The sequence below is a fragment of the Podarcis muralis genome, chromosome 1 (genome assembly GCF_964188315.1).
Source record: "Podarcis muralis chromosome 1, rPodMur119.hap1.1, whole genome shotgun sequence".
Classification (NCBI taxonomy): domain Eukaryota; kingdom Metazoa; phylum Chordata; class Lepidosauria; order Squamata; family Lacertidae; genus Podarcis; species Podarcis muralis.
In genome coordinates, this window is record NC_135655.1 from 27,493,021 (window position 1) to 27,519,741 (window position 26,721).

At 44.3% G+C, this 26,721-nt stretch overlaps 1 protein-coding gene across 2 annotated transcripts; it reads left to right on the forward strand.

The window, feature by feature from the left end:
* The first annotated feature begins 8,231 nt into the window (after positions 1-8,231).
* GTF2A1 (general transcription factor IIA subunit 1) lies at positions 8,232-26,477 on the forward strand. 2 transcript variants are annotated; one of them, XM_028718242.2, is made up of 9 exons: positions 8,232-8,330; positions 11,374-11,475; positions 12,443-12,671; positions 17,281-17,345; positions 19,497-19,572; positions 20,378-20,511; positions 21,399-21,719; positions 22,784-22,873; positions 24,468-26,477. In XM_028718242.2, the coding sequence occupies exons 1-9, from the start codon at positions 8,247-8,249 to the stop codon at positions 24,573-24,575; spliced, it is 1,209 nt and encodes a 402-aa protein (XP_028574075.2). In that variant the 5' UTR covers positions 8,232-8,246; the 3' UTR covers positions 24,576-26,477. The 2 variants fall into 2 exon arrangements, with proteins under 2 accessions (XP_028574075.2, XP_028574084.2); XM_028718251.2 differs by lacking the exon at positions 8,232-8,330 and adding an exon at positions 8,879-9,116.
* The last annotated feature ends 244 nt before the right edge of the window (positions 26,478-26,721 follow it).

Genomic DNA, 26,721 nt, shown 5'->3' on the forward strand with positions numbered 1-26,721 from the left:
ATTGCAGCCCCAGGCAACAGTGCGTATGTGATTTTGGGGGGGCAGGCTGCTATGTGATCTGATGGTGAATTTGGGGTGGCCCAATGCAAAGATCCTGAGGATCCATGTGGATCCATGCTTTTTAACCACGTTTTTGCACCATTGCAGCCCCAGGCAACAGTGGGTGTGTGATTTTGGGGGGGCAGGCTGCTATGTGATCTGATGGTGAATTTGGGGTGGCCCAATGCAAAGATCCTGAGGATCCATGTGGATCCATGCTTTGTAACTACATTTTAAGTGGGGAGTGAAGGAAAAACACAGAAGGGACAAGAGAGCGGTGTGCAGAGAAGCAGCTGGCTAAGAAAGCAGGAGAGGGATTTAACGGGAGGTAGGAAAAAAAGGCAAAAGTTTCCACAAACCGAAGCCAGCTTTCTCTCTCCTCCTGCATGTTTTCTGGCTGCCTGCGAGGAGCACGGAGAGGAATTAAAAGGAAAGACCTCTGCTTTCCCCTCTGCTTGCCTGGAGGGGAGGGGATTTGCCTGCTCTTTGTTCCATTTGAGCAAACACAGCAACGAAACAGAGGAGGGTGGGCAGTAAGACCCTGAGGCAGAATGCAGGAAAGCAACCACTTCCTCTTTTCAGGTTTCCCTTCTCCGACACAACGCGCTTTGATTTTTGCTGATTTTTGTTCCTGCGCTCCCCTAATCGGCTCCAGGGACCCCCCCACACACATTCGCTCCATAACACGCACAGACATTTCCCCTTCCTTTTTAGGAGAAAAAATCTGCGTGTAATAGAGAGAAAAATACGGTTATTTGCTCCCTCTAACCCGGGGCAAGGCAAGTAATTTGCGCCCCCTAACCCCTAACCTGCCGCCACTGCCAGCTTCTTCTTGCTGCTGCCTGAGCTGCGGTATTTACGGTAAGGTAGCCACGGTGACGGTGGTGGGTCTGTGTAAGGTGATCTGAGGCGAGTTGCCGCTGGCGCTGCCGCCCAAACGACGCCGCTTGCCCGGAGGAGGGCAGAGAGGCGAGGAAAATGCAACATGGCCCAGCAGCTGCAGCGGCGGCGGGGCTGTGAGGAGGGGCTGCCTGGCGCACCCTCCGCGGCCCTGACGCGCGGGGACCGCGGCGAGCACTGAGAGCCGCTGCCAGCTCATCGGTTCCGCGAGACATGGGGCTCTGCTACAGCCTGCGCCCGAGGCTCTTCGGCGACTCCGGAGGCAGGGAGCGCGCCCCCCCAGATGTTGCGCCCGGTGCGGCCGGGGCCCCCTGCACCCCCCACGCTACGCCACTGCATTCAGGAACAACAGATTGATAATCAGTCAGAGGATCTACCAAATATTCATTGGGATCTAAACGAAAGGGAACCTCCACTGTATGTATAAACCCTCCACCCATCACTATTATTGCATAAAGAAATCCAGTATGTACTGCGACAACAACCATGTCGTTTCTCAATGTTGAAAGTTGCACCACATTTTTCAAGAAGCCAATATCTAAGAACCAGATTAGATGTTACTTTGCAGTGTGGCACGCAGTTCTCTTTTTGGAACTTATGTAGTGTTTTTTTCTAGGAAAAAGCTGAGGTTCAAATGTTAACCATACAGGTCAGGTACTTCTGTCACAGTTCGGAAACAAATGAAACATTCATTAATACAATAACCGGACTACAGTATTTAGAGCACCATCACTTAAGATGTTTTCGACAACTTTGAAAGGAAGAGATAAATTCAGTTCCATAAACCTATGATCCACAGACCAAGGGAGGCTCTGTTGCTGTGAAGGCCCTGTGACAGGGCCTTCTTGGTGGCAGTTCCATTTGCAGAATGCCCTTCTTAGTGCAGTATATTTGTCTAATTCATTATAGTTAGTTAAGTATTTCTATTGCTTTACTTGATCTGGGGGCATTTGATGGCTGAAAGATACTGTTACTGGCAACGTTATTATCTTTGAAGGTATGTAGTGGCTTCCAATTGTATTGTTTTGGCTTTTGGGGGTTTGCAGCCCTCAGCTCCTTGGAGAGGAAGTACAGGATTTAAATTTAATAACAAGAAGAAGAAGTAACAACTAGCAACATTAGACTGTACAAGTTTCTATATATTTTGTGCTGCAGTTTAAAATGTTACATATTTGACACTTCTTATATCAGCAGCACGCTCCACAAAACAGAAAGGCAGTCAGTCAATTGCACTGACGCTTATTTATTTTCACTGGAAACAGAAAAAAGGAAATAAAAATTAATTACATGAAACAAAACATCACAAAGCCAATTATTCAGGTACAACCTCATGCTGGCCAGCTGGGAAGCAGGGGCGTAGGAAGGGGTGTGTGGTTGGGGGCGGTCCGCCCCAGGTGCAATCTCTGAGGGGGGTGACAGAGGTATACCGCAGGGGACTTGCCCCGCCGTACGGAGGATCACACCACCACCGCTGCAGCCACACGCAGAGGATCGCACCGCCCCCCCCCCCCCCGGGTGCATGGCATGGCCACCATTCCAGGTACCCATGCAGCCAGCTCCACCACTGCTGGGAAGGAGAGCAACTTTTAGGTTGAAAGGACTCCACACCTACCAAGCAGTTCATAGCTCCCATGAGGTTTAGACTTCCTAATGCAGGGGTAGGCAACCTAAGGCCCATGGGCCACAAGTGGTCCACGGGGGTCGTTTAACCAGCCCACGAGCTGCCCCCGAACCAAGCTGCCCGCTCGGCAAGTCCCTGCGCGCTGCACTAAACCGGCGCAGCGTGGCGCGAGGACTCGCTTCCGCAGCGCCGGAAATCATGTCTGCACAGATGCAGACACCAGAAATCACAGGGGCACACATTGACGTGCGCTGAAGTAAACCGGCCCAGGCGAGGTAAACCTTGCCGCCCCCTCTCCTAATGCTACCATTACAGACTAGGAAGAAACCACCAATAAGGGATGGGCTGCATGAAGGGTCCATGAGTTCCACTCTATGCCAAAGAAAGGCAAAAAGGGAGATTTTATTATCAGCAATTCTCTAATTATGGTCACTATTTGACAGGCCACAGATTTCCCAACCATGAGCTACACCAACAGTAACAAGAACCTTGGAGAGCTGCTGCCAGTCAGTGTCAACAATACTAGGCTTAGATGGACCTGTGGTCTAATTCAGGGTAAAGCACCTCCCTATGTTCCTAAGAGGCTTCCTTCACTATGACTTGCACTTTCAGAACCTTTTCTTGGGAGGTGATAACCTCCTGGTATTTCTCTCTGGCAGCTAGCCAAATAAAATGTTCCACCAAGCCAGTGCAAGCCCAGCTTACATATGCAGATGGTTACATGCTGCCTGGGGCTTGAGTGATGACAGAAGAACAGATGAGGAACAGTTGCTGAAGGCAGCCCTGTATAGGGAAGCTTTTTTTAAGGTTTAATGTTTCACTATGTTTTTATATATGCTGGAAGCCACACAGAGTGCCTGGGGCAACCCAGTCAGATGGGCAGGGTACAATTATTATTATTATTATTATTATTATTATTATTATTATTATTATTATTGCCAACAATCAGTTTGCTACAAGATAAAAGTCCAGGGATCTATTCGTAGTCAGGATAGCTGATTTGGGCTTACTTTTGTTACCGGGACCACCCAGTAAAGATATACATGTAGGTAATCACTTGAATGACAGGGGTCACCTGGCAGCAGTCATTCCATCGGGCTGCAGCAGAAGGAAAGGGAGCTGGGCCATTTCTTTGGCTCTGCTGAAAAACCAGATCCATTTGACTTCTCTCTCCTTGAACAGTTTTGATTCCAGACTGTTAGATTTACATCATAAGGACTGAATCCCAGGTTTCCGTGTTTTACTGTTCCTGCCTCATCCCTCCCCTCCCATTTGTGGCATATCTTTTGGATTAAATGAAGGGAATGCCTATTTTTAAAAATCTTAAGCAAACCACTCTAGAAACTGGTTACAGATAGGTAGCCGTGTTGGTCTGCCATAGTCAAAACAAAACAAAAATTCCTTCCAGTAGCACCTTAAAGACCAACTAAGTTAGTTCTTGGTATGAGCTTTCGTGTGCATGCACACTTCTTCAGATACACTGAAACAGAAGTTGCCAGATCCTTCTATATAGTGAGAAGGACAAAGCCATTTTTCACCTTCTCACCCCTTGCTTTTTCCTGTAAGACCTATTGCAGTCTTTAAGAGTCGTCAACAGGCTCATCACAGCTATCTGCCAATCACCCATTCCCACCACCCTTCTGAGTAATACCCCTCCCCACCTGTTTTCACTCTAGAAACTGTTTCACCTGAAAACTATGGATGAATGGATGGGTAATTTTATTTATCTATTTACACATATACCCCAAGATCATGAGAGCATTCAACTCTAGAAAATAACAGGTGTTCATAACCTTTCCTCCAGGATACAACAGGGACTCCAGTGGCAGTTCCTTAGAAAGTGGAGGACATATGAAGGATGGGGTTATAGACATATAATTTTGCAGAGGGAATGCTACGGCTGTAACATAATGGGTGTAATGGAGATAGGTGAATAGAACCTCATTCTCAGAACAGACCCATTGAAATTCATGGCCATGACAAATTTAGATCCACTCATTTTAATGGAAAGTGAATACAACCCATGGGCCTGTGGATAGAGATACAAACAGTAAGGGGAGGGGCAGCCCCGAGATATCATTATGACCAGGGCCGTCTGAAACAGTTTGTCTGTTTCTTCTGCTGACACTACCCAAATACTGATTTGGGTTAGAGAGCTAAAAATAAAACTGTTAAGGTGATGGAAGACTTCCAAGTAGTGTACTCTTCTCATCATGTTTGGGATAGCTCAGTTGGTAGAGCATAAGACTCTTAATCTCAGAGTTGTGGGTTTGAGCCCCATGTTGGGCAAAAGATTCCTGCATTGCAGGGAGTTGGACTAGATGACCCTTGTGGTCCCTTCCAATTCTACAATTCTATGATTCTATGTGCGGCAAAATGGAATTTGGAACAAGTGAACCTGCAACAGAAGATTGCAGCATGAAATGTTCCTGTTCCAGGATACTCAGTTCCATTTCCCCCTTCCTGGTTATACATAATTATTTTTACACCTAACAGTCAACCACCATTCCATACCCACTGAGTTTGCCCAGTATTCACTGGCCTATTTTAGAGTCTTCCTCTAGGCTTCCTCTTCAAAAAATGTTAATTGAAGTTAATTAAAATGTAAAACTGGCCCTGATAATGTTCTGAGTGGTGCAGTCCTGGTTTAGCTTTTTTTTCACTCAGAGGACAAATAGACCCAAGAAGCCAATGGCTCAGCATCCAGTGTCTTCGGTCAGCCTATTTATTGCCCCTTGTATTCAAAAAGGTGGGAATTTCTGTGGGAATCCTTTAAGGTGATGCATGAGGCTAAAGGGAAAGTTTGCAAACTGATTGTAAGCGTGTATGAGCACAACTAAAGCATATTGCATACTGTCAGCTGGTGGTTAGCGTTCTGTGTGTATCTGCATGCTTCAGCAAATGTGAAACCAGAAGTATCTGCAAAACCTGCACGTAATTTGTGAAACTCCAGAAACAGTACTTTAGAAATATATATAGGCACACAGCACAATCAACTGAAGTCAAGTTTGGGCCAGCAACCTTTCAGAAAGCCGTGACTTGAAACTTGCTTTGCATTTACGAGAACCATTTGCAGCTATGTATAAATATCACATGTTACAAATTCAGCTATTCTCATAAACTTGCCAGGTCCAGACAGCATCCACGCAAAAGTTCTTAAAGAACTGAAACGTGAAATTGTTGACTAGCTAAGGAAATATGTAACTTGACCTTGAAATTAGCCTTGATGCCTAAACACCAATTTTTAAAAAGGCATCCTGGAAATGAGGGCAAATGGGTGGAAAGCATTATCAAGAATAAAATCACCAAGGATACAGGAGAACAAGTCTTGATAAAGTGGAACCAGCATGACTTCCGAATGGGTAAGTGATGTCTCACTAACCTATTAAGAGTTGAGTGTGTCAACAAGGATATAGAATTAAAAATGCAATCCACCTGAAATTGTGTACTTATACTTTCAAAAAGCTTTTGACAAGTACCTCAACACAGATGTAAGCTTAGTGTATAAGCTTAGCACTTGTGGAATAAGAGAGGTCCTCTTATGGACTGGCAACTGGTTAAAAAAACTGGAAGCAGACTAGGAATGGACAGAAAATTGAGTCCCCCAAGAGTTTGTATTGGGACCTGTACTTTTTAACTTGTTCATAAATACCATTCAGAGTTTGAGTCACCTAACCTCAAAAAGAATTATTGTAGAGCTGGAATACATTTAAAAAAGGGCAACCAAAATGATCAAGGGGCTGGTGCAACTCCCCTATGAGAAGATAAATCTGTCACTGGCTACGAGCCACAGCACCTGGCTATGTTCTACGTCTGAATGCTAGTTGCTGAGAATCACAAGTAGGGAGAGTCCTGTTGATCTCGGGTCCTGTTTTCAAACTCCCCATAGGAATATGTGAGAACAGGGTGCTGGACTAGAAGCTTTTCTTATTGGGCTTTTGCTATGGACTGCTTGCCAGGAAAAAAACCCCACATTTGTCCCCACCCCTTTACAGCTATAGCCCCTTGTTCATAGCCTTCATAATAATGAGAGTATCAGCCATCTGGGCTGCATTCATGATAGATGGTGTTGATACTGGCCAGACTCCAGGAAATTATTAAGTACAAATAACTAGAAATGCCACACAAGTGTTAAAACTGCATGATGGGGGTGAATTACAGGCAGTATCGTCATTAAAATGTCCCAGTTTCAGGTTGGAAGTTTCACAATACACACTTACCTGTGAGTAAATCACATTGAATTTAATTGACAAAGCAGATTGGCTTCATTGTGGAAAAATCAGAGAAATGTTGATACTCATTTTAGTTGTTCAATGAATTAATCCCTTAGCAAGGCACTTATTTTTCACTATATTACTTCCTCACTCTGACCTCAGTGCCTATTGACACAGGCCCACTTGCTATGATGTTTTAGCTACGGTACCTGCTGATTAACTTTTTATTTCTGCAAGCCTACCAAAAAATATAATTTAGCTACCTATGTTTGTTTTAAAAGTCTTAATTATTTTGTCTGTGATTTAATGAAAATTATTTTATGTATATTTGTATTTTAATAGTTCTGTGGAATCTACCTGTTTTATCTACCATTTTATTGATATGCCACTTGACAAGTGGTTTATAAATCTTATAAATAAAATAAATTCCCATTAAGTGACTACAAAATGAAATGGCTTGCAACAAGGCTGCAATCCTATACCCAGTCTTCTGGGAGTAAATAGTGAACTCAACGGGGCTTAATATTTGTATATATGTGTATAGGATTGGGCTGTCTCTTTGCTGCTATAGAGACATGACATTTTCTAACCAGTTCTTAAGTTTAGCTGTGCAATCCTAACCATGTCTACTCAGAAGTAAGCCCTACTTAATTCAATGGGGCTTATCTCCAGGTAAGTGGGGTTAGGACTGTAGCCTAGAGCCAGTGTGGCATAGTGGGTACAGTGCTGGTCCAAATCCCTGCTAAGCCCACTAGATAGCTCAGTTGGTTAAGAGTGTGGTGCTGTTATTGCCATGTTTGCAGGTTTGATCCCTGTATGGGACAGCTGCATATTCCTGCATTGCAGGGGGTTGGACTAGATGATCCTCAGGATCCCTTTCCAGCTCAACAATTATTCTATGAAGCTCCCTAGGCAGTCAGTGTCTCTCAGCCTGACCTACCTCAAGAGTGTTGTTGTGAGGATAAAAACTGGAAGGAGAAGAGAACCGTGTGGGCAACCTTGTGCCCTTTGGAGGAAACGTGGGCTATAGACGTGACAAATAAATTATGAATTCGCTCGCCGCTTTGAATGACAAATGGGGTTTATTGTCTTTCCAATACCGGGGAAGTTCCTGCTAACTTGCAGTGCGCGCTTTACCAGTCCGGCCACTAAAATACTGGCTTGTTGAGCACATCTCAGATAATGCTCAAACGGGTGGAGGCGCCAACTTCAGATTCACACAGAAGAGCTGATAAGAAACAGGTCAGCATTACCAGTTCCCCGCCATATAAACCTCCTCCTCCTCCTCCATAATCTTGAGTGGCGGGGGCAAGGATGACAAGCTCCACGAAGCTTACACCGGCGCTTCCGGTGCCTAATAGAACAGGACAGGCAACGCCTCCCCCACCCTCCACCCCAAAAGGGACACGATACTATAGAGATGTGTGCCTAGAGAGGCAGCATAGTTTATATTACGTTTTCCCGCCTCGCACATGGAAACTGGTAACGCACTCGATGGGCAACTTGTCTCCCCAACCCATAGAGATAGGAATAGATGTAGAGTCGCTAAACTTCAGGTAAAACATCGAAAGCCATCGTCGCCCGTGAGCGCGCCGTTCCAGACTTCGGCGTCTCTATGGCTAAGCCTATTCTTTACACGTCGGGCATAAAGGCGGCTCAAATTTCGGGCAGAAAGAGCCGCGCGTTGCGAGCAGCGGAAAAGCCAAGGAAACCGCCATGGCGGTTCGGCTCCCACTTCGGACTTCCGCCTCAGTATCGGTGTCATGGCGTCAGAAAAGCGGAAGTCGTGAAGAGGAGGACGGCGGCGTCTCGCTCCTTCTCGCGGGACGTCGCCGTCCTCCCCCTCCCTTCTCTTCCCCGGCCTCCCCCTTTCTCTGGCCGCTCGCGCAGCTGCTCGGCACTCGCTATATAAAGGGGCGAAGCGAGCAGAGCAGGCGGCTGGCGGCTGCAGCCCAAGGGCCGCCGTGTAAGGCCGGGCCGCGGGGGGAGGGCGGCCTCGGAACGCGCTTTCCCCGTCAGCGGCGGGCGAGGGGGAGAGAAAGAGAACGGAGGGCGAGGGGAAGCCCCTGAGGCGAGACCGGGGGGAGGGAGGGGAAGACGGAGAGCGCGCGAAGTAAGGGGGGGAGGAGAAGAGGAGCCAGCAGTTTACCTCAGCTCGCGGTCTTCCCTTAAGAGAGAGGCGAGGGGGGTGGGGGGAGGGAGAGAAGTGCTTGAAGGTGCCTCAGCCGCCGCCCGCCCGCCTGCCTGCTCTTGCCTCAGCCGCTGCCTCGTTGGGGGTGTGCGGTGTCCTGCCCGGGGGGTTGGCGCGGGACATGGCGAGCTCGGCTAATACAAACCCCGTGGTAAGGACGCAAGGGGGAGCCTCGAGGCGGGGAGGCGGGAGGGCCGCTGGGCTTGTGTGGAGAAGAGGGAGGCGGTTGTTGCGGTGGTGGTGGTGGTCGTAGCAGTCGTAGTATGGGCGGGGGGCGGCGGGAGAGAAAGAGAGAGAGCCAGGAGCGGACCCTCGCTCGGCCTCCGCCCGGAGCCACAGAGGAGGAGGAGGGAGGCGCGCTCGCTCTGTCTCCCTCGGAGCAGCCGCCGTCTCCCTCGCGCGCTGCTTCGGGGGTCACCGCGGAAGAGGCGCCGCGGGCGTCTCGAGGCAGCCTCCCCCTCAGCGGAGGGCGTGGGAGAGAGAGACAGACAGAAGCGGCGACTTCCCCTGGCGCCTCTTTCTCTCCCGCCCGGGTGGTGGGTGCCTTTCTCTCTCCCCCCTTTCTGAGCGAGGAGGTTGGGGTGGGTGTTCATTTTTTGGAAAAATTTAAATGTATGTGTGTGTCGGTGACCAAAGGTTGAAAAGCACTTTTTAATTCCTAACCCGGCAGAAGAAGAAAAAACAAAACCGAAGTCTCTCTTCCTCCTTTCCTCCTCTTCCCACCAACCCCCATCTTTTCTCGGAAATATCTTTGACGTGCGCGAAAAAGAAAGCACTCTTTTAAGCCCGTGCGAGGTTTCCCCAGAAAAGGTTTTTATTTAGCACTGCTGTAACAAATACAACGATTAAGCCTCTATTCCTCCTTTCCCGCCTCCCTTTTCTACGCTTCCCCGTCTCGGTTTAATACTAGACGACACAGTTTCCCCGAGCCTCTCGCTTTCCACATCGGTTTGCAATAAGCAGTCACACGAAGGGAAAAACAACAACAAAATAACCCTGCCCCTCTTATCGTTATTTCCCCGTTTCACATTTTTTAAAAAAGAACAAACTGAATTTACTAAGGGGGGGATATAACACTCCCCCCCCCATCCCAATAAACCACTGCTGACAAACCAGGGTCCAGGCGGCTCCGTTGCAGATTTGGCCGCTCTTATTTTGTGCTCTCAGATCCATCATGGCTTCCCCTCGCTTTTCTCTCTCCCTGCTCCTTGTGTTCCTCCTCCCTGTGGCTGCCCTGTTTATATAGAGCCATTGCCGCTCTCTAATATAGACTCTGCCAGGATGGGAAGGTGCTTTCCAGCCCCACGTCACCGCCTCTCCATTTAAACACCACATCAGCCTTTAAATAGGGAGAGAGCTGCGGAAAGCAGGCTGGGAGGTGCCTGCACAGCGCAAGCTGAAAGGAGCTCGCGCTCTCTCGTTTAGAAGCTGCCGCTCTCAGCTTTCAAATTCAATTTGCTGTGGCTGTTTGATGACAAAGCGGCTGGTGCATTTCTGTCCTTCTAGCTATTTTTTTTTAAATGTATATACGGTGAAATAGAGAACAGTTTGTTGTTCTGCTTTTAAAGCATTTACAAGCTCTTGCCTGATTTTGTATATGTTTATAAAGAACCAAGTCTGAGCTCAATGGGGCTTAATAGAAGTGTGTCAAGAATTGTGTACTTGCATAGTAAAGCAGTATTAAAAATACCTGTGTGTACATATGTTTACATGTGTCAAAGGATAGATGAATTACTATCTATGCACAGGGTACAGTGAGAAAAATGGTTCTTCTCCAGTTCATAGTTTAGCAGCTGAGTGTTCAGCATTATAGCCCCGTTGAATTCAGTGCTGCTAAACTGTTTCATTGTTGTGATTCTGTGTACCTTGGATTAAGTCCGAGTGAGCACAGTGGTGTTTATATCTAACTAGACCTACATATGATTTGTGCTGTAAAAGCTGCCACTTTTAGTACACATGGTGTGAATTGAAGCTTTAGTCTTACTTGACATCAGTTGAACTGGACTGAATTGGAGCAGAGTACTTTGGTTTGATTCACATTTTGTGAATACTAGATTAGGGCTACAATGGTTGGGCTACAATTCACACCATCTCTCATCATTTGCCATGCTGGCTGGGGATTACTGGAATTGTAGACCAACACAATCTGGAGGGCCAAAGGTTTCCCAGCCCTGCATTAATTGTCTTATTGCTAAAAGTGCTAAAATTCTCTGGAATGTTATACAGATGTGATGGTTTAATAACTTTTTTTTAAAAAAATACAATTTTTGAGACAATTAAAGAAGTATCCACAAGGATTATCTGTGAAACAGTAGTTCAGTAATTTAAATATATATCTAGAAGTGTTTAGAAATATTGCTAGCATAGATCTCATTTAATAAGCTGGTCTTATCTGTGACTTTTTGCAGCCTAAACTATATAGGTCAGTGATTGAAGATGTCATTAATGATGTCCGAGAGGTCTTTCTGGATGAGGGTGTTGATGAACAGGTTCTTGTTGAACTGAAAACAGTAAGTTATGTTCACTACAAATTACTTGCTGTTTGCAACCTTGTAGCAGTCAGTGCATAAAACTCACAGCTTGAAGGGCTGTATTCTGTAAATATTTATATAGCATGTCACTCCAAGTATTCTGCATACATTTGCAGAGATTCTTCCTTAGAGCACCCCCATAATGGAAGACACTCCTACCCCTGAATTGCAGGTGGAGAACTTAACTAAGGCCACCTAGTAAATTCAAGGCTGGATTAAAATTTGAACTGGGAAGTTGTAGCCATTGCTCTACATCAGCTCTTTAAAGCTTTTAATACTGCTGTTAAATATAAGTGTTTTATAGTGGTTTTCATAATTATGTCACCTTTCTTTGAAGAAGATCTAAGTATAATGGTTTTAATGTGACTGCTGCTTAATGACTTTGCAAAGATTAATAGTATACTTTGAACATTTTTCATTATCAAAATTGTCTTCCCTCCATTGTACTGAGAGAAATTTTCTTGTAGTTGAAATTTTCAGTAAATGACCAATCTAATGTGTGAAATGAAATTTTAAAAAAGTTTAAGAATATCTCAGGAATTCCATTCAGTAATATTCATCCAGGAAACAAAATTTTTCCTTCCAGTAAAGAGCAAGCTTTGTATCTTATCTTTATTGGCTTGGTGCAGAATATTTTCTAATGGCTGTTTATGACATCAGAATAGATGTCTTTTTTACTATGTTGCTGATGTCCCTTAGAAACTGCGTGTCTGGATGATGCTATCAATGTGGATAGGAGTGAAAGGAGACTCAAATACAGAATGGAGCCAAATTCATAAGCACTATATAGGTTCCCTTTATTTTCCAGAGGATTTCGGGTCACCTCCCTTCAAAATGAATAGATAAGAGAGAGTACATTGAATCAGTAATAATAATGTAGAGAGTATATAGTTGATGTATGTAAAAAGAAAAGTGTCCTTAAGTGAATCTTGCTTAATGAACACAGCTGTGGGAAAACAAGCTGCTGCAGTCCAAGGCTGTAGATGGATTTCATTCAGAGGAACAGCAGCTTTTGCTGCAAGTTCAGCAGCAGCAGCAACAACAGCAGCAGCAGCAACAGCAGCAACAACAACAACAGCAACAGCATGCTCATCATCACCATCACCCACAGCCACAGCCAACAGTTCAGCAGCAGTCCCAGACACAGCAAGTCCTTATTCCTGCAACACAGCAAGGTAAGAACCGAGTTCCTTTCTGGATCTGAGGCTTTGTAAATTTACAGCAATGTTTCATACAAAGAAAAATTAACAGGAGTACAAGTTCTCAATTCCTTCTTTTCAATTTACATGTTGTCTTCAGTGTATCACAACTAGCCATATCTCAGTGGCAAAGCACCTGGTTTGAATGCAGAAGGTCCTAAGTTCAATCCCCAGGTAGGGCTGGGAACGTCCTCTGTCTGAAATGCTGGAGAGCTACTGCCAGTCAGTGTAGACACTAAGTGGGCCAGTGGTCTGACTTGGTATAAAGCAGATTCATTTGTCCTTAATTGACTGATATTTCCCCATCTTAAAGTGTCAGTTGCTCATAAAATGTCCTTCCACTTACTTACTATAATTTCAAATATTACTGGATGTCGGGGCTTTTTTTCAGCCGGAACTCACTGGAACTTAGTTCCAGCACCTCTCAGGTGGGTGCCATTGCCATTCTAAGAGAACGAGGGAGGTGTTCATTGTGAGTTCCAGCACCTCTTTTTTTTTAGAAAAATAGAACTGCTGTAAGTGAAGACTGCAAGTATGAGGTGCATAGTATGAGGAGCTGTTCTAGTGTTTGCAGGTGGTTGTTTCTAGGGCAGACCACCAAACTATTTGTGTCTTAGAAAACATTTAGGAGAGTACATTTAAGGGAGCACCAAAAACTCATTTCACAAAAGAAAAATTGGCAAATCTTCCCCAAATAATACAAAACACATACATTTACCAAATAAACCCCAAACATGCAGGCACTACTACTCACCAAACAAATAACTGGGAAGGCGGTGGACCTCTGTGTGTGCTGGAGGTGTTTGTCTCAGTGCCCTGTGGTGTCCACGAGTGCCACAATAATTTAGAACATGACTGGGCTTAGCATACGCTATCTCATAGTATGAATTTCTACAAAAATCAAACGTGTACACCAGTAAGGCCATTCAGATTTTTTTTTTATTAAAACAATACTGTATTTCCTTAGTCTGGACGAAAGTAACAATTGTTTCATCTTACTGATTTTTAGGATGATTATCTCCAAATAGCAGCTGTCTAATATGACATATCCATACTGCTGCTCAAATGTGTGCAGGTGGTACATAAGTGCTATCTCAAGGACTAATGTTTAGATTCTGTGCAACACCTAAGTAACAATGAATGTCTTATGCTTTACACTCTCTAGAAATGCCCCCAGGCTTGGAGACTTCCACAAAATAAAATATTCGGTAAAGGTAAAGGACCCCTGGATCGTTAAGTCCAGTGGAGTTCGACTATGGGTGCTGCTCTCACCTCCGCTTTCGGGCTGAGGGAGCCGGCATTTGTCCAGACAGCTTTTCTACATCATGTGGCTACCATGACTAAATCACTTTTGGTGTACAGACCACTGTGACAAGTGCCAGACAGTACGGAAACACCATTACCTTCCCGCCGCAGCAGTAATTATTTATCTGCTCGCACTGGTATGCTTTCGAACTGCTAGGCTGGTAGGAGTTGGTACAAAACAACCGGAGCTCACCCTGTTGCACAGATTTGAACTGCCAACCTTATGATTGGCAAGCCTAGGAGGCTTGGTGGTTTAGACCACAGCACCACCCACATCCCATAAAATACTCAGTACATGCCCATCCAGCAATTAATCTGCTAGCAAGAGCTATTTCTTAATTGCTGCCACCAGCAATTACAATATTTTTTAGTGGAGATGGGCAACTCTGAAGTCTTGTGGGGGAATTCATGCTCTTCTGATCATTCCTATCAGTGCAAGAATTTGTGCTTGACAGCAGATTTGGGGGAGGCAAGGGAGGAAAGCCCCATTGCACTGGGTTTGGGTTTTTTTAGTGTGCCAGCTTCATTAAATCTGGCCCTTAGAGTAAGCCACTTGGTTGACTTGAGGCAATCATGTGGTATAGGCCAGGGAATGAGCTACCTGCTTCCTCCAGGTTGAATTGGACATAAAGCCATCAAGCAGTCTAGGCATGCTCTCAAAATATGGGAGCTAGTTAAATCTCTTAAGCAAAAGACTTGTTCAGTTAAACATTTGCTTACAGAGAACAAACAGAAAGAGCAAGTTTTACTCAGAGTAGACCCATTGATATTAATGGGGCCCATTGATATTAATGGACCTAACTTGGTTGTGATCATTCATTTCAATGGATCTACTTTGAATAGAGCATAGTTAAATACCACCCAATATATAAAAACTACTTAAGAATGTTTCTTTCATCATTTTTTGGCTTCTATGGCTTCATTAAGCAGGGTTTGTTAAATAAAATGTGTACTTCCTAAAGTCCCAAATGGCCTCCCTTGCTCTGAAAAGGCTCTCATCAGCCTATGTGTCTCCATGCCAGCATCAGTTAGAATCTTTGTTTCAAGTGACTTTTCAGCCTTTTTCAAATGTAAGGCTTCTGTTACAGAATAAACCATCAGCACCCTGGACCAATTAGAGCTGGAGAGGCAAATAAATATTTTATTGTGACCAAAGCAGATACGGTTATCAGCACTCTGATTTACTGCTTTGGCACACTGGGCAGGTTTGAAGACTGGCTAAATCTAAACCCCATCTGCATTAGAGAAAAACAGAAGTTTCTGTATCTTTCTCCCCTCCCCTTTTACAGAAGTAATTGCAGCTTCAGGTAGAGGGGGTGCATTTTAGATGGAGGAAAACATTCAACTCTCCTCAAATGCCCTGATGTTTTTCAGATTAGTAAAACAAACCAGGAGGTAGCACATCTAATTTAGTAGTCAGTTAAATTGAGACTCTTAAACCAAACAGGCAGACTAAGCAGAATACACAACTTCCTTACATTATGATTCTAATGTAATTTGACCTGCTTTTTAATTGTAGTATTTTTATAACCCTTTTTAATCATTTGGTAAAGAGTAGGCTGTGAGTATAAACCAGAAATAAAACTTGCTTCCTGGGGTGTCCTTATCATGAGGCAGGAGTGGCAAACCATTCAATCTGTGTAACAGATATAATTAAAGAAAGAAAACACAAACTGCTAAGCTATTTTACAAAATGGAGTCTTGGACTTTTAAGATGGCTTCCTTCATACCAAGTTGGCCAAACAGTAGTGCTCATATTCAGCATAGGTTAGGCTCATCACACCCTGCTTATCACTGTTCTTCCTTTCTCTGTTAGGATTTTAGGTCCTTGGCTTAAAATGTTTGGAATATTGTAGTGGATATGATCTCTTCCATATAATAGTAAAGGATATGAACTTAAACTAAAAACTCACCTCTCTTAGCAAGCACAGAGGTAAAACTGAGCCTTCTGCAGTGAGTGTGATAATTGCCATACACCTTTTCAAGACTTCTAAGTTTGTTAGGAATTGTTTCTACTGAGGTATGTATCTGGTGTTGGTGTCCACAATATAAATAGAATGTGATATGGAAAACCTCATTTGAAGAAGAAACATTGTTGGTTAATATTCCTTTAACTGGGTTACTAGTTTAGTGGATTGTGGGATTGCTGTGAGTGTAATTTATCAGGCTTTTAGAAAAAAATTTGATGACGAATATTTTGGTTAACATTGGTTAAATGCAAACTAGATTAGTGTGATTTCAGGTGAAATACCTGATTGGAAAACCATACTTTGAGAATGCTCATCAATGTCTCCTTATAAAACTGGAAGAAAGTTTTGTGTGGTACAGGGCTCTGTCCAAGCTCTAATGTGCTTCAATATTTTCATCAGTGATTTACAAGAAGAGGTAGAGGGAATTCTTAAGAAATTTGCAGATGACCCAAACCTGCTGTGGCTAGCTAACATCTCAGAAGACTAAAATAAGATTCAAAATTATCTTGAGGGAAAGGAAACGGGCTTAAATTAACAAAATGCAAAATTCTATATTTCCGGGGTGTGTGGTGTGTAAAAATGCATGGGTACAGAATTGGAGATCCCAAGTCACAAGACTTGTTCCACTTTATTCTGCTGTAAGTACATGTGAAAGCTTCCCCAAATTGTAGTCAATCACAAGCTGAACATGAAACAGGGATACCGCTGCAGAAAAGCTTATAGAAATATAGTTTCCAAGTCACAGGATATAATAGTTCCACTTTATTCTGTGCTAGTGAAATCTCATCTGGGGTATTGTATCCAGTTTTGGACACAATACTTTAAAAAGGATATAGGCAAATAAGAATGGGCTTAGAAGAGGGCAACTAAGATGGTCATGATGGGAAATGACACCTTTGAGGAAAGATTGACGGAACTAGATATGTTTAGCCTGGAAAAGAGAAGACTGAATGGAGACATGATTGCATTCTTCAAATACCTGATGGTCTGTCTCATAGAAGAGGACAAAGACTTGTTCTCAACCTCTCCAGAAGACAGGATTAGATCTAATGGGATTCAATCACAATATGAAAGATTGTGGTTTATTGTTAGAATAACTTATTGATGGTAAAAGGAGAATTATCTGGAAGTCTTTGAGCAGATGTTGGTTGGATGCTCAGTTCTGAATTTCATGCATTGATTAATGGGTTGGACTAGAACAATATATAAGTCCTCACACACTGTTCTATGATTATAGTGTTAATAATAAGCTATGGCAAAGTATTCTGTGGTGATTCAAGCATTGATTACCTTTTTCTCATTTGTTGTAGCACCTCAACAACAAGTTATTATGCCAGATTCCAAGCTGATACAGCACATGAACGCATCAGGCATGGTAAGATTAAGCAGTTTATCTTTAAGGCAAGCATGCCAGGACCCAATTAGGAAAGATTGTTTGTGACCAAGCCAAATTATAGTCTGCATAAAGAAAAACTAAACCCGCACTGTACAAAATAACATTGAATTGTATAAGCTTATGCCTCTTTTTCAGTGACTGTTTTGAATGTTTAGTCTTTTTTAAAAAAGCAGAACACTTATGGTAGTAGCTAAATGTATTATATAGGTTATAAATTGTGTACCACTTATCAAGAAAAAAATCTTAATATAAGGTCTAAATATGGACCTGGTTTACATAATCACTTTAAGTCATAGATAAACATAAACTGGTGAATACACAATGTGAAGGTGCACAGGGCAGAAATAATGGGCTCTTCACTCCACCACCACTCCTGCTTTCAAGAGCTAACCCATGGTGTGGCTCAGAGTTATGTCAGAACACAAGCTCATGTCCCTGTTATATGCAGCAGTCTGATTTGTTTTCCAGAATTCTGAATAGATTGTCAATTATTATTTCACAAGAAAATATTTTTATAGAATTTTACAGGTTGAATCCATTGTGTCCTTTTTCATGAACAGCAGGGCTCCTCCCTGTGGAAGGGATGTGAGTTAGTGGAGGTTCCTCCTGGTGGAAGTTGAAGGAGGCATTTTTTGCCTGGTCCCCCAGCAGCTTCCTGTGCTGCCTCCTACACTATCCCAGAGTCCCTCAATTCTCCAGAGCAGCTTTTTAGGAGACGGCAGAAATAACTGGCTAATATTGCACCCCCAGTTTCCTCCTCTAGTCAGTGGCAACTCTGGATCCACTCTGGGTAGACCTATTGTGTGAACTGGAAGAAAAGGGAATTAATTGTTTAATATTTGTATTTATAAAATAAACAGTACTATAACTGACTTAAAAGCCATACTCTTACAAGAAGTGTAAGAGTATTGTAAACTGCCTTGTGATTCTCAGATGAAGGGTTGTACAGTGGTGCCTCGCAAGACGAAATTAATTCGTTCCGCAACTCTCTTCGTCTTGCGAGTTTTTCGTCTTGTGATGCACGGTTTCCCATAGGAATGCATTGAAAATCAATTAATGCGTTCCTAGGGAAACCGCCTTCAGACCAGGTCCGGGGACAGTCTGTCCCCCGACCTCTTCTGAAGGCTGGGGGGGGGGGGGACAAGGGCTTTTCTTCCCACCCCCAGCATTTTAAAAAACCCCGGGACAGCGGAGGACTTCTCTGCTGTCCGGGGCAATCTTAAAATGCTGGCGGGCGGCATTTTAAAATCGCCCGGGACAGCGGAGGACTTCTCCGCTGTCCGGGGCGATTTAAAAGCCCCTGGGAAGGCAGGCAGGGGGGACAAAGATTTTCGCCCCCCGCCCGCCTTCAGAAGAGGTCCTTGACCTCTTCTGAAGGCGGGCGGGGGCGAAAGTCTTTGCTCCCCCCTGCCCGCCTTCCTGGGAGAGCGGAGAAAGGCAGCGCGTTTCTCCGCTGTCCCGGATGGCTTTCGAAGGCAGGCAGGGGGGAGCAAAGACTTTCGCCCCCCGCCCGCCTTCAGAAGAGGTCCTGGACCTCTTCTGAAGGCGGGCGGGGGGCGAAATTCTTTGCTCCCCCCCCCTTCAAAAGCTGTCCTGGACAGGCTTCGCGGACCTCTCCGCAAGCAGCGGGAGCGCTCCCGCTGCTAGCGGAGAGTTGCCAGCATGCCGAAGCCTGCGCGCGCTGAGATCAGCGCGCCCAGGCTTCGTGGCCCCGCCGCCCGGCATCGGAGCTTCGTTCCGATGCCGGGCGGTGGGAGGAGGTCCGAGGACAGTGGGGGAGACGCGCTGCGCTTCCCCGCTGTCCCGGAGATTTCCCTATGGGCTTTCGTCTTGCGAAGCAAGCCCATAGGGAAATTCGTTTTGCGAAGCGCCTCCAAAATGGAAAACCCTTTTGTCTAGCGGGTTTTCCGTCTTGTGAGGCGTTCGTCTTGCGGGGTACCACTGTATAGAAATTTAATAAATTAAGAAGTGCTCAAAGCAGTTAAAAATGTGGGTGGAAGAAGAAAGCTGTTGTTATTCTAATATAGAGACACGTAATCGGCTATTGAAATCCATGTGCCGCTTCGTCTTAAATCTGTGTTTTCATTATAGAATTTATTTTTGCTGCTAAACTAGTTTCTTATATTTCAGAGTGCTGCAGCCACCGCAGCTACCTTGGCTTTGCCAGCTGGGGTTACTCCTGTTCAGCAGATACTGACAAATTCAGGTTTGTTTGTTTGTTTGTTTGTTTGTTTGTTTGTTTGTTTGTTTCTGTATGTGTCAATATGCATTTCTATAGTGTTATACTTTAGAATATCAAACAAAAAAATGTATCAAATTATATATTTTGGAAGTGGAGAATAAGAAACATAAAATCAAAGCACATGGAGGGGAAGGAAAGGGAACCACTTGCCTCATGGTCTTCTCCTGACTACCCACCATGCTAATGTCACCACCACTTGTTCTGTTTCTTGGGAGGCAATCCTGCAATCTTCATTATCAGAACATGGGGCATGAAGACCATAGACCAGACATGTGGGAGGGCAGGTTAGCAACTTGTTAAGCTGCATATTCACGTTAGCATGGCAACTGCAGGAGGAGGAGGAGAGATGCATCTTCTGCTTGCCCAAACAGTAAATGAGATCTCTCGGTGCTCAGTGCCAAGCCAGCGCCGGGGCAATTGTGTAGGAACAGCCACAACTGCGCCACACTATGCTTTTGAGCCTCCAAGAGTCCTCTAGTTCATTAATAATGCAGACAAAATGTAAGGTTAGATGAACTCTTGGTCTGATTCAGCAAGGCAGCTCACATGATGCAAAACTGACATGGCTAAACAGTAAACTTGTAGGGTATCAATAGACATGTCATTGAGTTGAGAATTTTCCCAGTGTAACATTATTGGTTTCCTTTGTAAAAATGCTTCGGTTCATGTGTGTGTGTGTGTGTGTCAGTTCATTGCATGATTGGCTCTTGGGTCAAGAGAATGTTCCACAAGTTAAGTGAGATATTCAAATGGACTCATTTTGTTACAGGCCAAATCCTACAGGTGGTTAGAACTGCCAATGGAGCTCAGTACATCATTCAACCACAGCAGCAAGTGGTTCTACAGCAACAGGTTATACCACAGATGCAACCTGGTGGGGTACAGTCTCCTGTTATTCAGCAAGTAAGATTGTTTGGTTAACTAAGGGGAATCTTCCAGGTCACTTTGCAGGTATCATGTTAGCACAAAAATGGGAGAGTTAAGGGAAAGGAGATGGGTGTGAGGAGAAGTATTTATAATTAGGGACAGAGCAAACATTGTTTTTGTTGTGACTGTGGCATAATTGATTTCAGTAAAGTTAAACAATAACTCACTTAAAAGATTAAACACTGCTGACACCTTGTAGATGAAGAAATGAATGGTGTTTATCTACTGAACTAGTTGTATGTATTCATAATAAAGCTAGCACGTTGCTTTCTTCTATAACACATCAGCATAATGAAATCAAGCAGGATTAGGGGCAGCTCTTTTTGGAAACGGCTTCAGTACAATCCCTTATTGCCTTACCCATCTGCTTTGTGTTTGAGGAAAGAGGCCAACATGGATTTGAACAGTCTAAACAAATATGAGGCATCCTGACTAGAGAATCCATTGCTACTTATGAAGATGCATTAGATACTGCTTAGTCCTTTTTTAGCTGCTGCCACCTTATGAAGCAAAACAATGGAGACAAACTTGAGTCCTCCCTCTGTTGCACTGGAGGAAGATAGTGGAATGGAAGGAGGACTCAAGTTTGTCTCCATTGTTTTGCTTCATGAGGTGGCAGCAGCTAAAAAGGACTAAGCAGTGTCTAATGCTAGCTGTTAATCAAAGTAGGCTATATTTTAGTAAATGCCAAGTTCTTAATAATTATTTCCTCACTAATTATTGAACATAAATATTCATATGCAAGGTTTGCAAGAAACAGAAGTAGATTGTCTTGCTTGTTTTATTACAGAAACAAAAACTGAGACTTAAGTAGGAATTATAGCTGTGATACAATAGCTTTTGTTTTAATTATTTTTGCTTAGGTTTTGGCTCCTATTCCTGGAGGTATCTCACAGCAAACGGGAGTGATTATCCAACCCCAGCAGATCTTATTTACAGGAAACAAAACCCAGGTAATACCTACAACAGTGGCTGCACCCACAGCAACACAAGCACAGATTCCTGCAGCAGGTCAGCAGCAACCTCAGCAGCAAACAGCACAGCCACAGGCACCTTTGGTGCTACAGGTAGATGGAGCGGGTGACACATCATCTGAAGAGGAGGAGGAAGAAGAGGAAGATTATGATGATGATGAAGAGGAGGACAAAGAAAAGGATGGAGGCGAAGATGGCCAAGTTGAGGAGGTAAACTTTGATGTGTCTGCTTCGATTAGACTTTCCCAGCACATATAGATATCATTAATGTGTTAATTCTAGCTGAGTTGGTTGTAGTTTAGGAAAAAAATCTGCTCTTATTAGATAAATGGGTTTGAAAGGTTGGGGGCGGGAGCTCAAAGTGGTGAGCTTTTGTCAGTTAAAGAACATGCATGACTAGGTAATATGCACATACCGTATTTTTCGCCCTATAGGACGCACTTTCTCCCCTCCCAAAATGAAGGGGAAATGTGTGTGCGTCCTATGGGGCGAATGCAGGCTTTCGCTGAAGCCTGGAGAGCGAGAGGGGTCGGTGCGCACGGACCCCTCACGCTCTCCAGGCTTCGCACACCTCTCCGCAAGCAGCGGGAACCCAGCGCTGGGCTCCCACTGCTTGCGGAGAGTTGCCTGCATGCTGAAGCCTGCGTCCGCTGAACTCAGCGCGTCCAGGCTTCGCGGACCTCTCCGCAAGTAGCGGGAGCACTCCCGCTGCTTGCGGAGAGTTGCTTGCATGCCGAAGCCTGCGCGCACTCAGCTCAGCATGTCCAGGCTTCGCGAACCTCTCCGCAAGCAGCGGGAGCGCTCCCGCTGCTTGCGGAGAGTTGCCTGCATGCCGAAGCCTGCGCACGCTCAGCTCAGCGTGTCCAGGCTTTGCGGACCTCTCCGCAAGCAGCGGGAGCGCTCCCGCTGCCTGTGGAGAGTTGCTTGCATGCCGAAGCCTGCGCGCGCTCAGCTCAGCGCGTCCAGGCTTCGCGGACCTCTCCGCAAGCAGCGGGAGCGCTCCCACAGCTTGCAGAGAGCTGCCTGTTTGGGGGCTGGGGTCAGGGGAAGCTCGAGCTTCCCCCGCCCCAGCCCCGCGCCTGGGGGGGAAATAATTTCCCCCCCTTTATTTCCCCCCCCAAAAACTAGGTGCGCCTTATGGGACGGTGCGTCCTATAGGGCGAAAAATACGGTATGTATATTTTAAAACAGTAGTGTCTTCATTGTGTAGGACTTCTATATAAATGTGTAATGTTTAATGAATTGGGTCATCTGAATACTCAAATATTTTCTAGGAGCCTCTGAATAGCGAAGATGATGTGAGTGATGAAGAAGGGCAGGAATTATTTGATACTGAGAATGTTGTTGTGTGCCAGTATGACAAGGTAAATCTGACAAATATGATTCCTAAAACCTGCATTGCGTTCTGAAGAAACCATATACTTGAGAGAATATGTATTTTTTTTATGTTTGTATTAATAGTGGTAAAAACCTCACTTTCCTAGTACAGTTTGCTGACAATTTAGAGCTGCAATTCTTAGTAAATTTAAGCAGTTAGAATCATTTATTTAAACCTTTAAAACATGTCTCCAGTTAATTTTACATGAGCTTGTAAAAGTTTATTAGAAGTATTCATAATATGGAGATAAGTAAAGGTAAAGGTACCCCTGCCCGTACGGGCCAGTCTTGCCAGACTCTAGGGTTGTGCGCCCATCTCACTCAAGAGGCCGGGGGCCAGCGCTGTCCAGAGACACTTCCGGGTCACGTGGCCAGCGTGACATCGCTGCTCTGGCGAGCCAGAGCCGCACACGGAAACGCCGTTTACCTTCCCGCCAGTAAGCGGTCCCTATTTATCTACTTGCACTCGGAGGTGCTTTCGAACTGCTAGGTTGGCAGGCGCTGGGACCGAGCAGCGGGAGCGCACCCTGCCGCGGGGATTCGAACCGCCGACCTTACGATCGGCAAGCCCTAGGCGCTGAGGCTTTTACCCACAGCGCCACCCGCGTCCCAATATGGAGATAGGGAATCTTTTTCAGCCTGAGGGCTGCATTGCCTTATTGGCAACCTTCTACAGGCTGTATGGCTTCAGCAAATGGGACACAAGGAAAATCCATTGTGTGGCGCAATGGATATGATGCTTATCTCTTTGCAGTGGTCTACATACCAGCCAAGCAAAAGTCAGAGGTGTTCCCACACATACACTCACTTGCATACACACATATGGACACCTCCGTCTGCATCCTCTATCCAAATAAGAGGTGTTGATCACAGTTCAGAGATACATTCCATCCACTCAAATAGGGTGCAGGGCTGATGTGGAGTGTGGTTTGGGGAGGGGGCATGGCCTATGAGAGTCCCAAGAGCCCAAACAGTGAGGCACAAAGAGCTGCTTTTGTTGCGCCCAGGTTCTCTCCCCTTGGTTTAAAAAAGGGATCTTACGCTGCATACAACAGTGTGTGAGCCCCTCTGTGCCTATTCCCTCTGACTATGCATCTTAGAAGGGCTTTAGGGCAATGTGACACAATACGGTGTCATGTTGATTTGAAGTTACTCCAGGAAGCATGGCTGCTTCCCTCTTGCCATACTTCCTAGAGTGGTTTCAGAGCATCACTCTGATGAAACCCTTCTTACTAGGGTTAGTGGAGGGAATGTGTATAAAGCAGTTCACACACCTGTGAGCAGCATAAACCCCTTATCTTAGGGGGTTTCTCGTACATGAAAGACCAGAGATTGAGAGCCAGAAGGAACCTGGTTTGAGCTTCCCTCAAAGTGGACATAATATCTGTCTGGAAGCTCCTGTGGAAGGGGAAGAGGTATTTTTTTCTGAGATCCCTTCTACCTCCAGCTACCCTTCCCATGCTCTTTGGGGCATTTTATCCATCCCTCCAGAGCAGATTTGGGTGGGAGGTTTTTGTTAACAAATGTAGTATTTTAAGCTTGGGATGTTTCTCTTCAACTTTGGCTTCCCTCCTTCAACAGATTCATAGAAGTAAGAACAAGTGGAAGTTTCACCTCAAAGATGGAATCATGAATCTTAATGGAAGAGATTATGTATTTTCCAAAGCTATTGGAGATGCAGAATGGTGAAGTTCCTTACACAAAACAAACTCTCAAAGCAAAAGCAGGAGATTTTGATTCTTGGACATAACACTTCAACAGAAATCTATATCTGCGCATCGGAAAAGAACAGTAGAACCGAGACTGCTAGAACAAAGAAACAGCATGGCGACGTTGACACTACTTCAAATGGGAAAGCTGAGGCATTGGTGCAGCTAGCTATGCCTGAAAGCTGGTTTTGTATTAATACCTTAATTAACCACTTCTTCCTATAGATAAAGGTAACTAGCATGTGAGGCTTAATCTCCCCATACACTGATTTGAAGGAACTCTTCTTTTTTGGTAACAATACTATGGGAAAAGCTTAGTGTGTCTTGTGTATAAATTGTGCTGACCCATTCTTTCTAGGAGTGGGGTTGGTGAGAATCTTGCTTAAACTTGTGTGGAGGTTTCTAACCAAACAGTAAGGACTGAAGCATTGAGTTCTAATAATTACCTTGTATGAGTAAAACTATTTTTAAAGCCCTTGTGCTGGGTCATGCATAATAATTTTATCTACAGTTTTAGGCCTTTTATATAAATTTTGATCCTGGTACCAAAATCCTCATTTGTATTTTAAATTTAATAATTCTGAATCTTTCATTTAATGCGATGTTGTATTTTAAAGGGTCTACAGATAGAAGCTTTTAATGTCTCGGTCTTCCTGCTCTTTCGAAAGGTCTTTAAAGATTGAGCAAATCTAGTCTGCTATGTGCTGAATTATTGCTTGTCAGAAATCAGTCTTTAAAAATATGATTTCACTGGTTAACCTAAACTTAATGTGTATTCCCATTGCCAAGTGAGTGTGCACTGCCGGTTATGAAATCAGGTTGCAAGTGAGTATGTACTTTGGGAAAGGGTCTATCTACAGCATTGAAAGAGCTTCCACTTTCATTTCAGTAATACTGAAAAATATAGTGAACAAAATCACCCTAGCTCTGATAATTGAGCAAGCAGTAATTGCTCAATTAATCAGTTCCTCAATAAATAGCAGAAAGTTGCTGTTGAGGCTGTTTTTTTCTGTGATTGTGGCAGTGGTCTTTGGAAATTAGACTTTCAGAAATGCAGGGCCTCTTTGCAATATGGTGGGGTTGAAGTTCAGGCCAGATAATGGAAGACATGGACTTCCAGATTTCCTGTGCTAAGATCTGGAGGATGCTAGTCACCTGAAAAACAGTGAAGAGCAGATTACCCCCTTGCCCTTCTTTCAGTGCTTGTGTTTGTATGAAAAAGGAAACTTATAAAAAATGTTTTTCTATTAAAATGGCCACTGTGTTTAATCAGCACTATGTATTAGTTCCTTCCTCTTCTCTTCACAACTGTCTTCTTTGCATTTTGATGCAGTTGTTCCTGCTTACAGAAAATCCATGCAATAAGCAGTTAGGTCTTTCTGCACCCAGGATGTTGCTAAAGTTTAGCCAAATTTGTCAGTACTGTTGTATAGTGACATTCATAAAGCATCAAGAGTTTTTAAATGTAAACATTTCCTCCCACTTTCTGATACAATATATATTGCCTATTAAACCTGCATCACTGGGTGCAGTTTTAGCTCTGAACTTGAAGGTGCGTGTAAGTACTTTATTCCCACTGTGTAAAACAATGTAGGTTTAAAATAATATATGCCACTACTTAACATGCCAAGATTGTGACTATATTGAGATCAATTGCCATTTTCCTTGCATCCTTCTGTATCTTATGGCCCACTCACAGTATATCCTAGTTTTTAAGTATGATTTAATACAGGCTTCAGACCAATCAGAAATATTGCACTGTGAAACAAATAGGCTCCAATAGGCTACCATTTACTATTCATTACTGGAACCCAGATACTGTACAGGTGACTTTGCATTGTGTACATCATGGGCACTGAACAGCTGCTTGTCTTTAGCCTTTTATTTATTTTAAAGGATACCACAGCTTTAAAAGTGACCTACAGATAGGCCTATATGAAAGCAGGCAAGTTAATTGTGGGTATGCTTTGGTTGGTGAGGGTGTTAACAAGTACCTGTGAAGGTCTTCTGAAAGCCAGTCACATACCAAACTTGTGCTCTTACTTGGTCCATCAAGTGTTCCTTTTTAAAATCAAAAAGTGTGTTTTTAATTTCATTTTATTGTAGCAGCTTGCTGTAAGAATTTA

Bases quoted from the DNA above. Each gene is read 5' to 3' on its own strand.
- GTF2A1 (XM_028718242.2), top strand. From the start codon at position 8,247: ATGGAAACTGGTAACGCACTCGATGGGCAACTTGTCTCCCCAACCCAT. The intron at 20,512-21,398 runs GTAAGATTGTTT...ATTTTTGCTTAG, and splicing joins AGTCTCCTGTTATTCAGCAA to GTTTTGGCTCCTATTCCTGG. The intron at 22,874-24,467 runs GTAAATCTGACA...CTCCTTCAACAG, and splicing joins TTGTGTGCCAGTATGACAAG to ATTCATAGAAGTAAGAACAA.